At 37.1% G+C, this 14,651-nt stretch overlaps 1 protein-coding gene across 1 annotated transcript; it reads left to right on the top strand.

The window, feature by feature from the left end:
- Positions 1 to 7,434: 7,434 nt before the first annotated feature.
- tas2r202 (taste receptor, type 2, member 202) lies at positions 7,435 to 13,128 on the top strand. Its single transcript, XM_079637660.1, has 2 exons — positions 7,435 to 7,611; positions 9,652 to 13,128. The coding sequence occupies exon 2, from the start codon at positions 9,666 to 9,668 to the stop codon at positions 10,641 to 10,643; it is 978 nt and encodes a 325-aa protein (XP_079493786.1). The 5' UTR covers positions 7,435 to 7,611; positions 9,652 to 9,665; the 3' UTR covers positions 10,644 to 13,128.
- The last annotated feature ends 1,523 nt before the right edge of the window (positions 13,129 to 14,651 follow it).

Raw genomic sequence — 14,651 nt, 5'->3', positions numbered from 1 at the left:
CAGAATAATAATAATGCCTCAAATTCTGTGAGGTCCTCATTTGGAAGTTCAACTACATGAAAATTGTGCCTTAGAGTATTTTTCTGTAAACCCCGAGTGAGCAAGCCAAAGAGAGGCGCTCACTGTCGAGTCCAGCTCCCTCTCTCTGGATGTGATTTGGGCATAATGGCTGGAGAAGGTCCAAACACACTTAACCCTGCCCATAACTCTATCCCTCCACCCATCAGATATACTATACTAGATCAAGCTCAACGCTTGACGTCCAGAGAGGTGGAGCCTCTTCATACAGTAGGTGTTAGGAGTGGGGGGAAAAACCCTGGAAGAAATCGTTACTTTCTCCACTATTCAAAAAAATAATGCAATGCTTACAGTATAAGCATAGCTTGTGGTATCAATGCTGAAAGTCAAGTCACATTTATTTATATAGCGCTTTTTACAATAGATTGTTTCAAAGCAGCTTTACAGAGATAATAGGAAAACAATGCTACAAAGTTTGTTTCCAGAACAAAATAGCGTCACAGGCCAGCTTAAGTAAGTTCAGTGATGTTTCATTTTTGTTGTAAAAAGTTATTAATTTAGTTCATTTATATATATATAGTCGCTCTGGAGAAAACTGTGTCATCGTCCAGCTCAGTTCAGTTCTCATATAATGGTGTCAATGCAGGCAGATCAATAATATTGATGAATATTACATGAAATGTCCCTAACTAAGCAAGCCAAACAACGATGGCAACAAAGGTGGAAAAAGGCGACAGTGTCAAGGAACCAAAACTCCATCAGGTGACAGAATGAAGAAAAAACCCTTGTGAGAAACCAGGCTCAGTCAGGGGACAGTTCTCCTCTGGCCAACCAACGAACAGTGTATGATTATGATATGCAAAAGCAGAGCGACATGGTACAACAGACACATTTTGCACAGTTTACATACAAACAATTAAAAAAAAATTGTATATGGAATGTGTCTTGCATTCTTGTGCTCTCGTAATCTTTAAAGTCAGCATGAAACAGAAGTTGTGATATAGTCTTTTCTTCCCTATTGTGATGTGTATTCGAGTAAAACATTGAGAAATAAATCAGGACGGGACTGGACCGGGATTTTCGTGCTCTGGAGTTGATTGGATTGTAGGAAGTTGGGCATTGTTAACTAAATAAGGACAGATCTGAATGGCAATTTCCAGTCAGTTGTGGAGAATATAGTCCCACCCTCCACCAAGACACAAGCCTGTCACTCACATTAGAATGACCAATAGCAAAGCACAACCATCCAATCAATTCCCCATGGAGAAAATCAAGTCCCGCCCTACATTTTTTCCTCGTTCAAGATGCCGTTTCAATCAGACATACGTCACAACAGGGAAGAAAAGACGATCGCAACCTCCGTGTCATGTCACTTTAACACAACTTGAGCTGATTTTAGAAAGCATATGTTTTCATGGCATGTGGCTCATAGCAACAAGAGCCTGTTTCTGTTGTGTTCAGAATTACTTAAAAAATCTAGTGTGTGATCCTCAGTTTTTCTCTGTAACCATTTACAAAGTCAGCATGATGCGGTGTTTTAGAAGCCGTGTAGTGTATTCAAGCCCAGTTTTTCCTTTGTAACTGTTTAAAGGGATAGTTCACTTTGAAATTAAATGTTGGTATGTTTTAGCTTACCTGAAATGCATCCAAGATAGGTGTCTTTGTCTCTGCAGTAGTTTCAATTTTGATATTTTTAGGTCAAACCGTTCTTGTCTGTCAGTCATATAATGCAGGTATATAGGTACGGTCTCCAAAAGCATGCCATCAATGTGCACTTACGATGGGGAATTTTTTCATTTGGACTTTTCTCTGCATGCTATTAGAGACATCTCTGCGTGCTTTTGGAGACAGTGCCTATATACCTGCATTATATGACTGACAGACAAGAACGGTTTGACCTAAAAATATCAAAATTGAAACTACTGCAGAGACAAAGACACTTACATCTTGGATGCACTTCAGGTAAGCTAAAACATACCAAAATTTTATTTCAAAGTGAACTATCCCTTTAAGTGCTTTAAAATCTGTTTGTGTTGTGTATTTCAGCCTTAAGTTTACCTCAGCCTGATTTAAATGAAAATGAATTGCCAGTGCCAGGGACTAATGTTCAATGACAAGACATAAACAAAATAATGACTTCTAATATTTTTTTTCTGCTGCAATAATTTTGATTTGTTAAATATTTATATATTATTTTATTCTGCAGTTTGCATGGTGGTGGTTGAATTGGTAAAGTCCTCCGTTTCTAATGCGTCGTTTTTTTAGTTGCTGTCGAACTGTTTCCCTTGTGCTGCACCTGCACTGACAAGCGTTCAGCTCAAATCTGCGCTCTGATTGGGAGATGATGGGAAGGGAATTGTTTGCTCTGTTTGATTTGCATCTTCAGGTCAATCACTGTATGACAGCGAGAGCGTTGTGCAAGAGCGCCCCCTGGAGGCAGTGCAGCATCCTCCATCACCTCACCCTCTCAACGCCCTATCCAATCCATTTCTTCTTTTCCACTTTTCTCACAGAATTGTTAGACCAATAACCCCTGATTATGGGATAATGGGTCTGGCCTAAGGGATGGATAATAAGAAGCGAGTGGCAGAAAGACATGAAAAGATATTTGAAATGAAATTAGTGCATTTACACGCCGTGTTTCAGGGACACATCGCTACACAGTGTGTTGGTCTTTGTGGCAGACTGCATGCAGATGAATTCACATTTAATTGCACAAAGTGAACAAGACATTCCTTTCCTTGGCAAGGTTCATCGGGCATGAAAAATCAATATCCTGATTCAAAGAAACCAATAGGCATATCCTTAAATAAGAGAGCAGAAAGATTTTCCTTGCAAACCATTGTTTTTACACCAGCTAGATTTTCTGAAGAAAATGTGAGTGCAGAATCATGGCTATTCTGGTTGGTTGCCAGGATGGTTCTTCAGTTGCTAAGGTGTTTTTTTGAATGTGTTAGCACATTGCTATTGCTAGGTGGTTATTTTAAAGCATCCTTAAGCCTCATATAATGGTCTTTGGAATTGGCTCAGGTCCCTTCAATGTACATCTATTGGATTTTTTTGTCTGTTTGATTAGCCGCCAGTAAAAAAAAAGAAAGGAAGAATCGCTGGTGGTAAAAAAAAAAAAAACACTTTATGGTATTTGTGTCAACATTCATGTCTGTAGACCATTTCTAATGACTGTATCTCAAAAATTATTTCAATCCAGTAGAATGACTCAAGTGCCTTTCATAAAGCGTGACTGTATCCAATAAGTGCAAAAAGCCCAAAGTAATGGTTTCCATAACAGAAATGGCATACTGTACATTATGAGTTTATTAATGCTCTGATGGATCCGGTTTTATCTCATCATCTGTTGTTTTATGGCTCATTTCAGTTCTTGAACATTTGAACTCAACATGGCTGCAACCCGAAATCACATACTATACGTTTTAGGCGAAAAACAGTATGTGACAAAAGAAGTGTGTCCATGCCTTACAATAAATTACTGTATTTTAACAAAATATTATAGCTAGAACATGATGAAAATAAAGAGTTATAGTGAGGGCTGACAGTGGCTGTCAACTTTAATAAATTTTGATATTATCATAATGATTCCTGATTGAATGCGTTTTGAAGTGAAACAGCGAATACAACAAAACATCACAGAATTCATCCAATTACTGTCTGTTTGTGCTGTCCCTCTGAAATGATGTCACTTCCTGGAGGTACTGAATCAGTATGACTGATTTAGTAAAGGGATTTTTACAGAGACAGGAAATACACAAGAAAAATATTTAAGTTAAATAACAACTGAAACATTTTTGAGCATAGAACTGGAACAAACTGGAATATTTCCAACTATTTTTTGTCAACCCTGAGGCCAGTAAGATCTCATACTCTCTTTTTCCCTTTAAGATAGCTTCAGGTGGATTTAAATACTTAGGCGTTTCTTTCACAAATTCGTTTAATCAACTATTTGAGAAGAATGTTCAACCGCTGGTCGATAAAACGAAGTTAGACATGTCTAGATGGACTTCACTTCCTTTGTCTCTTGTGGGTCGCATTAATCTAGTTAAAATGGTTATTTTACCCAAATTCCTTTATCTTTTTCAGCATATTCCAATTTGCATTAATAAGTCTTTTTTTACTAAATTTGATGGTATTTTGCGTTCATTTATCTGGGGAAACAAACTGGCGCGACTCAAGAAATCAGTTCTTCAGCTCCCCAAAGCTAAAGGAGGACTTGCACTTCCCAACTTTCAACAATATTACTGGGCTTGTAATATTAATAAGATCCTTTATTGGAACAATTCTGTTCACACTGATAAATGCCCCCCTTGGGTCCATTTAGAGATTGTCTCAACGAAAGGCACTTTGTATTCTGTTATTTGTTTTCAACTTCCCTTAGCTATTAGTAAAATATCAACTAATCCAATTGTCACTAACACTATCAAAATTTGGGTCCAGTTTAGGAAACATTTTGGTTTACAAAGAACTTCTATTCACACACCTATCTTAAATAATCATCTTTTTCCCCCATCTTGCTCTGACCCTGCTTTTCGAATCTGGTCAATTAACGGACTTGTCGAGCTGAATGATTTGTATGAAGATGGGGTGTTTGCATCCTTTCCGTCTTTGTCTGCTAAGTACAATCTACCCAATAGTCATTTGTTTCGTTTCTTTCAGATTAGACACTTTGTTCAGAAGCTGTTTCCCCACTTTCCCAACCGTCCGCCTGAATGCCCTCTTGATAATTTTCTCACTTTAGGCGCAGGTCAGAAACATCTAATTTCAGTTATTTACAACTTAATAAGTACACTTAATGTAGACCCTACTGTTTCTCTGAGAGAGTTGTGGGAGAATGACCTGGGTGTTTCTATTACCGATGATCAATGGGATGAAATTCTAAGATTAGTTCATCGCTCTTCCATATGTGCCAGACATGGCTTATTGCAATGTAAGGTGCTCCACCGAGCTCATCTGACTAATGCCAGATTGGCAAAAAATTTCCCAGATATGAGTGATGCTTGTCATCGTTGCAAGCAGTCTCCTGCCGATCATCTTCATATGTTCTGGAGCTGTCCTCGGATGACAAACTTTTGGTCCAATGTTTTTGATACACTTAATAATGCTCTTAACATAGAGTTGGACCCCAACCCCTTGACTGCTCTTTTTGGCATTCCTTCGAGACCTGACTTGACTATCTCATCTCGCCAGGTTATTGCCTTTACTTCTGTATTAGCTAGACGAGCCATTCTTCTCAAATGGAAACATGTGACTCCCCCATCGCACGACAGGTGGATCCAAGAAGTTTTCAGCTGTATAAAGCTTGAGAAGTTAAGATTTTTGTTTTCAGGATCCCTTAAAACTTTTCAGAAGACCTGGGAACCTGTTCTAGACTACATAAAATGTTTACTGTGTTCTCCGGACACTAATGCTAATACACAATAGTTGACTGTTACTGGAAAGAGGAAAGACCATTACTAGAGAGAGGAATGTTTATTTTAATCTATTATTATTATTATTATTTTATTTTTTATTTTTTGGGGGGCGGTGGGAGGGTTCTTGAAGGGTTTAAATTGAGACAATCTGTAATTTCATACTTTTAATTGAATGTATCATTGTGTTGTCTTGTTAAATACCAATAAAAATAAAAAAAAATTAAAATTTCCTATATTCCTATTTCCTATAAATAGACGATTTTTCATAAGATTTGAGAATAGAAGGAAATTAATGAAAGAAATGGAATATGTCCTAATAAATAGTGAACAACACCCACACAAATGAAGACCGTGAAATTACTTAAAATGAACCCTGTGCTTATTTTAACTAACTAAATCATACTTCCCCACTGTAACGCTGCTTTAAAATGATCTGTTTTGTATAAACACTATAAGGTGACTTGACTTTACTTCATTCCATCTTTAAAAAAAATCTATTTAATATTTTATAAAGACATATATGACGTGGGCGAGATAATGTACCATTTATCTTAATCAAAAGTAACTGTAGCTGTGTGTTTGTCCAATTAAATCGCTTTTGTACGGATCTACATGAATGCATTATGATTTATTATTTAATACCCTTACAGCTTTCATGGTTTATGAGATGCACAAACAGAATATGGTAGGTTCTCCTGGTAATGTGATGCTTTTATCTGCTGGATCTCTGGGTAAAATGTCAGGGTCGTGTGAGTATTCTCGGTATCAGACGAGGAGCGGAGAAAAGCTGCTGGGTTACTTAGGAAATGAGAAGACGTTTGGCTCAAGGCAAGGACTGCTGGATGTCTTTCAATTCTTTAACAAAAAAGCACCAAAGTTCTTCAAAAGAAACATGCTTATGTGGCCATTATCACCTGCGTGTTATGCAGCAATATTACACTTAATGTGCGTCGTGCATATGAATGCCAGGAGAGCTGTATTTGTCTTGTGGATGAGGACTGGATCTTGTCATTATGAGTCTCGGTGGGATGTGTGCTAGTCAAATAAAACCTCTGGGTGCATTAGCACAGGAAGGACGGGTGCAGGCAAAGCAGTGTCCACCACAGGATTTGGCTTCCATTTACATTGAGCACATCTGAATAATTACACAATATGATTTCATAATGAGAACAGCAGGTTTGTGCAGGTGCCTTTCAGCATATGGCATAGAAACGATGATTAAGGCTGTATTAAAATCTCAGTCCTCAATCCAAATGAATGTAAAAAATCTAATGTCAGTTAGATTTGACTTCATTTCATATTTAGAAAAAGTACATTAAATATTTTATCCAGACTTGATGAGGGCATGAGAATGTCTCTTATTTCAAAAATAACTGTGTTTGTCAAATTAAAATCACTTTTATGGATCTACATTAACGCATAATGATTTATTATTTAATACCCATTACTACATTATTCTTTTGATCTTCCCTCATATTTAATATATATAGCTCATATGTCAATGGTTTAATCAAACTTATGGTCATTAAAAACATCCCATCACATTTGGTCACTCACTACTGTATTTGTCCTTCTACTTTCTCTTAGTGTGAATTATTTAACACAATCTCTTCTTTTTCTTCCCCCACCCTAAGAAAATAACTTAATAATTAATAATGGCCCTTAATAATGCTCATTAACTGGATTATCTAAGTGCTGTAATCATCAAAGTAAACACAAATTGCCGTTACCAAATGTGAAATTGTGTCCTTTGCATAAGAAAGGAAATGAATCTGGCTGAATGAATACTGACGCATTAAACCTGAAACTAAAAGCCCACCAACATGGACAACAAGCCATTTGAATTAAACCGCAATGTTTGGTCAGCTATAGTGGATAGAATGACTAGTCATGCTTTTGTGCCATAAAATACACTGCTTTAAATACTGTCAGCATATGAAAATTGTCCTTCAAATCTTGTGTATAAAAGTCACTTGTCTGTTGTCAAGAGCTTGCAGCACCAACCTTAGCAATTCACTTTCAATTTTCTCCCTATCATCTATTTCTTTTAAAAGAAAATGCGTTTTGCCATGACAACAGAAAATAATTTTCTGGTATTTTTATCCCCTAAATGCACGAGGAGCTCAAGCACAGCGAACATGAAGGAAAATATTTGAGAACTCCAAACAAGGTAATGAAATATTATTTTTGATGGAATCATAACTCTTACTGTATATGTGTGTGCAAGTTCACAGGGAAAACTTCATATTAATTTATTTATCAATGCTGTCAGATGTTTCTCCTTTATTTATTCTTTAAAGAAATAAAAGCACACAAATGAGTCAATAGCAGTAAGAGAAAAAATATGAAAGCATCAAAAAGCTGATATTGATCTTTGACGTTTGAGTGCTTTTTAGTATCTTTACTGTTTGAGTTATTTTAATATTATTTGTAGTATATATTGGATTAGCTTTTAATTTTATATTTAAATTTTTGTCCATTTTTGTTTTGACTTTTGTCTTTTAATATTTTTTTCATTATTTTATTTTTATTTAGTAATTTTGGTACTTTTAGTATTTCACCATAAACCTTTTATTTCGGTGAGTTGCCAAATTGCCAACATTTATAATTTTCGTTTTTTCAAGTTTAAGTTTATATTTTAGTTAGCAATAACACTGGTTCACATAGAAAACATACATGTTCATCCTTCATTTATGCATCAATGTTGTCTGTAGAAATAAAATAAATTAGTCAGAGAATAGAGCTCAGTTGACTTAACTTAAAAAAATTGAGGAAACCAGTTGCCTTAAAATTACTAAGTAAAAAAACGTCATACTTAATCGAAAAAATTAAGTAATGTGGAATTGTCAAGTTCACATAACTTATTTTTTTCAATTAAGCATTAAGTTTATTAAAGACAACGAGTTCACTCATTTTTTTTAAGTGAACTGAACACTTTTACACACACACACACACACACACATATTAATAATGTTTTTTATTAGCTTTTTTATATTTTCAGTTTTCATTTTATTTTATTTTGTCATTTTATTAGTTTGTTTTCATTAAAAAAATATATATTTAGCTTTACAGAATTTTTAGTTCAGTTTTAGTACTTCAGGGCGAACAGATTGCATTTGCTATTTAAATGCATTTGCTATTTAAAGTAACACCAAGTAGTTTTTCAACCTTCATCATATATTTCCAAGACCCTTGTGATGGTACATCGACTTACAAGGTTGAATGACACATCTGGCATAGCCTGATGGGGTCTGCATCGTTTTTACTGGCACTACGGAACTTCGGGGTTCGGGTAGTAACCCGAGCACAAAAAGAACTACAATATTCGACTGCTTTACGGCATACCTCACTTCCCCCACCACCCCCCACTTCCTCAAATTCGGACGTGAGAGCCCAAATAGCGTTTGTTTGCCGGCTGGTAGCGCCTGTATGTTGTTGTCACGGCGAAGCAGCAACTAAACCGAAGGAGGCAAAGGTTTTGTCGGAGGAGACTAGGAAGAGAAAAAGGGAGAGTGATAAAATCAAAGGCCGGACGAGGATCAATATTGGTCCAGCGTTCACTCGCTGGCGTGAGCTAAAGGAGGAGGGACCGATGCTGACTTGGCCGTCATGCTGTCGGACTAGTAATAGCTAACGTTACATGATTAGACGGAGAAACTCATCTTTTAGGATAACTATCCTAATGACTGCAGGCTGATAGTCATGTTTGTTTATTTATTTATTTTTCTGGTGAAAGTGTCTTGCCTCAGGCTATAATGCCAATCGATTTTTCAAATTTGCAGATTCATCTATGGTTGCTTGATATTATAATATTGACAATATATGGCTATTACCTACCACACAAACATTGAATTGAATTAGCATATCCATTATGTAAAACAGTGGCCAATATGCTGCTATAATGACGCTGGCATGTAAACTCCTGCAGAGTTCGGGGGTATCGGCTTGTCAACAAATGCACGTATATCCCCTGGTGTAACCATGACAGATTTTGCGACAGAAGAAAAAAACAATACTGTTTCCTAACTGTAGGGGGACCCCGAGAGCAAAAGCTACTTGGTGTTGCTTTAAACGTGGTGCAGGACGTGAAAATGATACTAGCAAAAAACACTTGCGTCTGGCGTCGCATTGCGCCGGGTGTATGATAGGGCCCATAATCTCATTGAATATATTTTAAAGATCTTCTTTTCTTTTCTTTGTGTATGTTGAGACCATCCATCGATCATGCTGTCGCCTGAGGGCAAACTCACGGCCTGGCTGCTGACCGGCTTCTTGGCAATTCTCACCATCTTCTTCAACATGTACCTGCTTCTGGTCACCCACAGAAGCTACCGGAAGAAGCACAAGCTCAACCCTGCCGACTTCATCATCACGGCCATCGCCCTGGCCAGCATCTCCCAGCAGGTTCTCACTTACTTATGGCAGACAATAGACGTGATCGACACCGTGTGCCGAATCAGCTTGATGGCGGCCATCCTGCTGGTGCTCATCTTCAGCTTGAAGCTCATCATATTCTGGAGCACGACGTTCCTGACCTTCTACTACGGCACAAAGCTGGTGATGGAGCCCGTCCACTGCTACACGCGCATCCAGGAGGCCATCGTCAAGCACGTCCACACCGTCCTGGCGCTCATCGTCGTGAGCGGCTTCGCCAATTGCGTTCCCTTGCTGAGCGTTCTCACTTATTACAACGGCACGAGCGCTGAATTTGGCGATTGCGGGTCCATCATGCCCACCGATACGACCGGGCTCGCCTACGTCTTCTACTACGTGATCATCTCCGACATCATTCCGGGCATTGTGATGGTCAAATGCAGCATTTCGATCTCATACCACCTGGCGAAACATCTTCTGGAGATGAAGGCCAGCAGCAACGGAGCCCACGGGCCCAAGTTAGGCACGCAGATGCGGGTCATCAAGATGACCCTGAGCCTGGTGGTCGTGTACATTTGCTTCGTGGCCGTGGACATCTACACACAGATGACGGTGGTGCTGATGAGGCAGAACACGCTCGCACTGACCATTCTCTTCGCCAGCGTCTACACCACGGTCAGCGCGTCCGTGCTGGTTTACGGTAAAAAGAGCTACTGGAAGGAACTGATCGCCTCCTATAACCTCTTTTTAGAAGAGTACCCTTGTTTCAGCAGCATGAAGGTCGAAGAGGTCAAAACAGAACCGCATGAGCACAGCCACGGGCACTAACCTGGAGTTAAGGCCCGTTCACATCAGGGACGATAACTAGAATGACTGACAAGATATAGTTTTTAAAAAAAAGTTATAAAAATAGAAGAATAGCAGAGTCCACACATCAACTATAACAGTAACGGCACAGAGAAACATTGACAGCCAATCAGAATCAATCCTGCTTTACGAGCTTGAGCATTTAAAGCGACAGACGACAAAACTGCAGTAAACAATATAATCTGCTGGTGCGCACGCTAATATTGCCTAGGTATCGCTACATATATAGCAGAAAAGAATAGCAGTCCACACCACCACAACTATAATGATAACAACACAGAGAAACAATATCATTGGAATCGCTTTCAGAACGAAAGAGCTTGAGCATGTAGCGGCAGACAACAAACAATAAACAGAACAAATTCATCCATTGGTGTGTATGCTAATATCGTTATTATAGCTATCATTCTGGGTGTGAACGAGCCTTTAGAAGCGATATAGCTTGTGTAGCTTCTTGCTGTTTATCTAGGGCGAAGACATTTTTTACATTTCTTTTCACCTGAGATAATACAATGCTATTTTATAACTCATTCTTTAAGGTCTGAGCATTAGATATTATTGTACATTGTGTTTCCTTGAAAGTTTGCACAATCATTCTGCTCTACTAGTCCTTGAAGGTTCATGTTAACGCAACTTGTCAATGGTTGACATGAATAAAGTATAAAAACATTTGTTTGCCTTAAAGAAACTCCTTTGTGGGCTGAAATGTGCTGCAGCGTCTTCTGTGCAAGTGTACTGCCGTTCATCAAACATTTCTTTTCTTTTCTTTCTTTCTTTTAAAGTTACACAACACAATGTTTACATAAAGCACCACAGTGGTTCATCCAATAGTTCGACATACTCATTCATGAGGGGTCATTTGAACATTATTTTATAATGTTTGCTGGGGTGCATTTATAATGTTAGTATGAAATTGTCATAATTTAGAAATAAAAGGCATTTTTCCTAGCCTGATTTTAGCCCTCTGTTTGAAGGGGCGTGTCTTCTGAGAGACTTCGGTGTAAACGCCCACTGCTGTGATTGGCTGACATCTTTGCATATGAAATAAGTATTACAAATGGAACTCCCTGAAAAACTTTAAGCACGTTTTTACTATTACAGCTCTCAAGGTTTACTAAGCGTGAAAAGTGTTGATTATATATTTAGATTGTGGCATGAAAGGTTGCAGTGATGGGCATTGTAGCTGAGTTGAGTGCATGAATGCAGTGACCTCATCATTGCAACTCTATTTCGGCACTCTAACGAATGCTTTCATCATAACTAAACGTGCAAACACAATGCAAATAAGTAATTTGTTGATTATAACGGGAGTTTTGGCGAGAGTCCTGCTGTTTGATTGACAGCTCCAGTGATTTTAAAGGGAGCGTTCTTTGATCGCTTTCTATAATTTAAGCACAGTTTAAATAACAGATTATTTTGATCCTACTAAGAGAAAAAATGTGAAGTTGATCGTTTAGTCACTGGTTTGATTTACTGACACGTCGATAACGAACATCTGACTGTACATGAATCATTACATATCAGAAATCACTGGTCACAGATCAGGCATTAGAATAAACACGGTTCTACATGTTGTTGCATTACTGTCGAGTCCATATCGTAAAAGTCTGTTTGCAAATTTACCAAATAATCCACAGTGAAATGTAACGAATACAAATAAATAATGCTCAACTGAGACATTCACATCTAGCCGTCCACAAAGGTATAGAGATAACAATAAAGATTTGGGGTTTTATATGGGTTATAATTATTATAAAGACCTCACAGGAGAAATTTTTTTTGAAGTAGGTTCATAATTACACTTATTTATGTCAACCAAAGCAAGCATTTTAAGTACTGGATGCAAAAAAAAAATCTCTGTATCATTTTGGACTTTCGGATCTGCAGAAATCTGCAGTGACTGACAGTGGACACAAAACAACTCAAATGTCTGAATGTCATTGCATTATACAACAAAACATCAAAAAAAGCGACAACTAAACATTTCAGTCTAATGTTTTTCTTTAAAAGTGCTATTTTTTCTTTAAAGTAAATGCCACTGACATTCATAAATTCATTGACATTCAGACATTTAAAGTGTTGCGCAAGTGTTTAAATACTTTTAAATAAGTGATGCACAATTGTATACATTCTATCAATCATAAAAACGGTAAAAATTATTACAATTAAAAAAGTTTTTTTATTTTAATATATTTTAAAATGCAATTTGTGTTTAAAAATATCTTGAATGATCCTTCATTCATAATAACATTTATTATTATTATTGAAAACAGTTGTGCAGCTTCATATTTTTATGGAAACTAATATATTTTTCTTCAGGATTCCTTGATGAATAGAAAGTTCAAAAGAGTATTTATCATATATTTTGTAATATTATAAATGTCTTTACTGTCGCTTTTGATCAGTTCAAGGCATCCTTGCAGAATAAAAGTATTTCTTTCTTCTTCTTCTTTTTAAATCTGGAGCCAATAGACTGAACATTTCATGATGGAGAGAGAAATGAGAGAAAATATCAAAAGAAACTCAAGTGCAGAGAATCAAACCATATTTGGCCAATAAAAAAAACAAAGCATTCACCTCTCATCATTGACCCGACATGACACTACCTGATGGAAAAGAACCAAAGATTCATTATTTCAGAAAAGCCCAGCGTGAATATGCTTCTAAACATCCAGCATCTGTTAAATAGTTTGGGTCTGACAGAAGAAAGACATTATTAGGCTAATGATATAAAAAATATAGTGTTTAATATCTATACTTACCTCCACTGAAAAAGCGAGGATCTCATGTTCTGAAGGCAGGTTTAAAGTGGTGTTACCATGGAGACATCCATCAGTGGAATGTAAGATTAAAGGCTATTTAGCAGTCAATCATTTTGCAGGCGTATACACAGACTATGACGTTCAAGCATTTATTCAGAAGGAGAGCCGTGGAGAAGTGAACAGCACATATTTTACCATCTATTCTGGTTTGGGATCAAACAAAATGAACAGAAAATCGTATCTTCAACAATCAGAATAAATAAATAAAAATAAAAGGCACATAAATGATTTTCAGGTTTAGAGGATACTTGACACTGTGTGGCTCATACTATAATGCAGCACAACAGAGAGAAGTATCAATTTCTAAAAAAGAGGGACACCTCGACAGGCGAGATGATTCCCTCTGTAATCTCAGGCCTGAGGGACGGAGACGTGCTTTGATCGACTCACTCACGACCTCCAGTTCTGACCGCGGAGAGAGAACACGTCTCGCGGAAACTCAGTCAGTCTGGGGGACTCCAGAAGAATAGGACAAGTTACATGATAGATACATTTTATTCAAGTAAAAACATACAGTGGACCAAGAAGTATTTGGCACTCGAGTGTACTCACTTTCTAGTTTCACTTCCGAGTCGCCTTCTTGCCTTCACTGCAGGGTGCCATTTTTTTATTATTATTATAAATATTCATGATGTCAATATGAGGTCATAAAAAATGCATGTATATGATTTTAGATTTTTGTGAAACATCCAAATACTTTTGGGGCCACTGTAAATAGCAAAATGAAGCTTCTCTAAAACAATGAATAAAATAATACAAATAAAAGTCATCAAGCATACGCTAGTCTAAAAAAAATATGTCTGAAGTTGATACTGAATTAATACTGATTTTTCAGAACGTTTCTATCTTGTGTAAACCGAGGATTAGAAGTGGTTTGGGCAACTACATTTTCCATTAGAATAACATTTTTTATAGGCCTGTTATTTCTTAAATAAGAAAACCAATTTTCAATGTGATTATTTGAAAAGTGTAAAACATTAATTTCTTTCTCATTTGATTTCACCTGCAAATTCTAAACATTTAAATAGAACAAGTTGCAACAAATCTCACACTGGCAAGGTCTGAAAAGAAACCAAATGAAGATTTATTTAGACTGAAAGGTAATTTGACAACTATTAAACTCCATTAGTGGAAAAACTATAGTAAT

This window comes from Phoxinus phoxinus (assembly GCF_949152265.1).
Source record: "Phoxinus phoxinus genome assembly, chromosome: 15".
NCBI classification, from domain to species: domain Eukaryota; kingdom Metazoa; phylum Chordata; class Actinopteri; order Cypriniformes; family Leuciscidae; genus Phoxinus; species Phoxinus phoxinus.
This window is presented reverse-complemented; position numbering and strand designations above follow the sequence as displayed.

Excerpts from the sequence above, each read along its gene's own strand:
- tas2r202 (XM_079637660.1), top strand. The coding sequence starts at position 9,666 with ATGCTGTCGCCTGAGGGCAAACTCACGGCCTGGCTGCTGACCGGCTTC.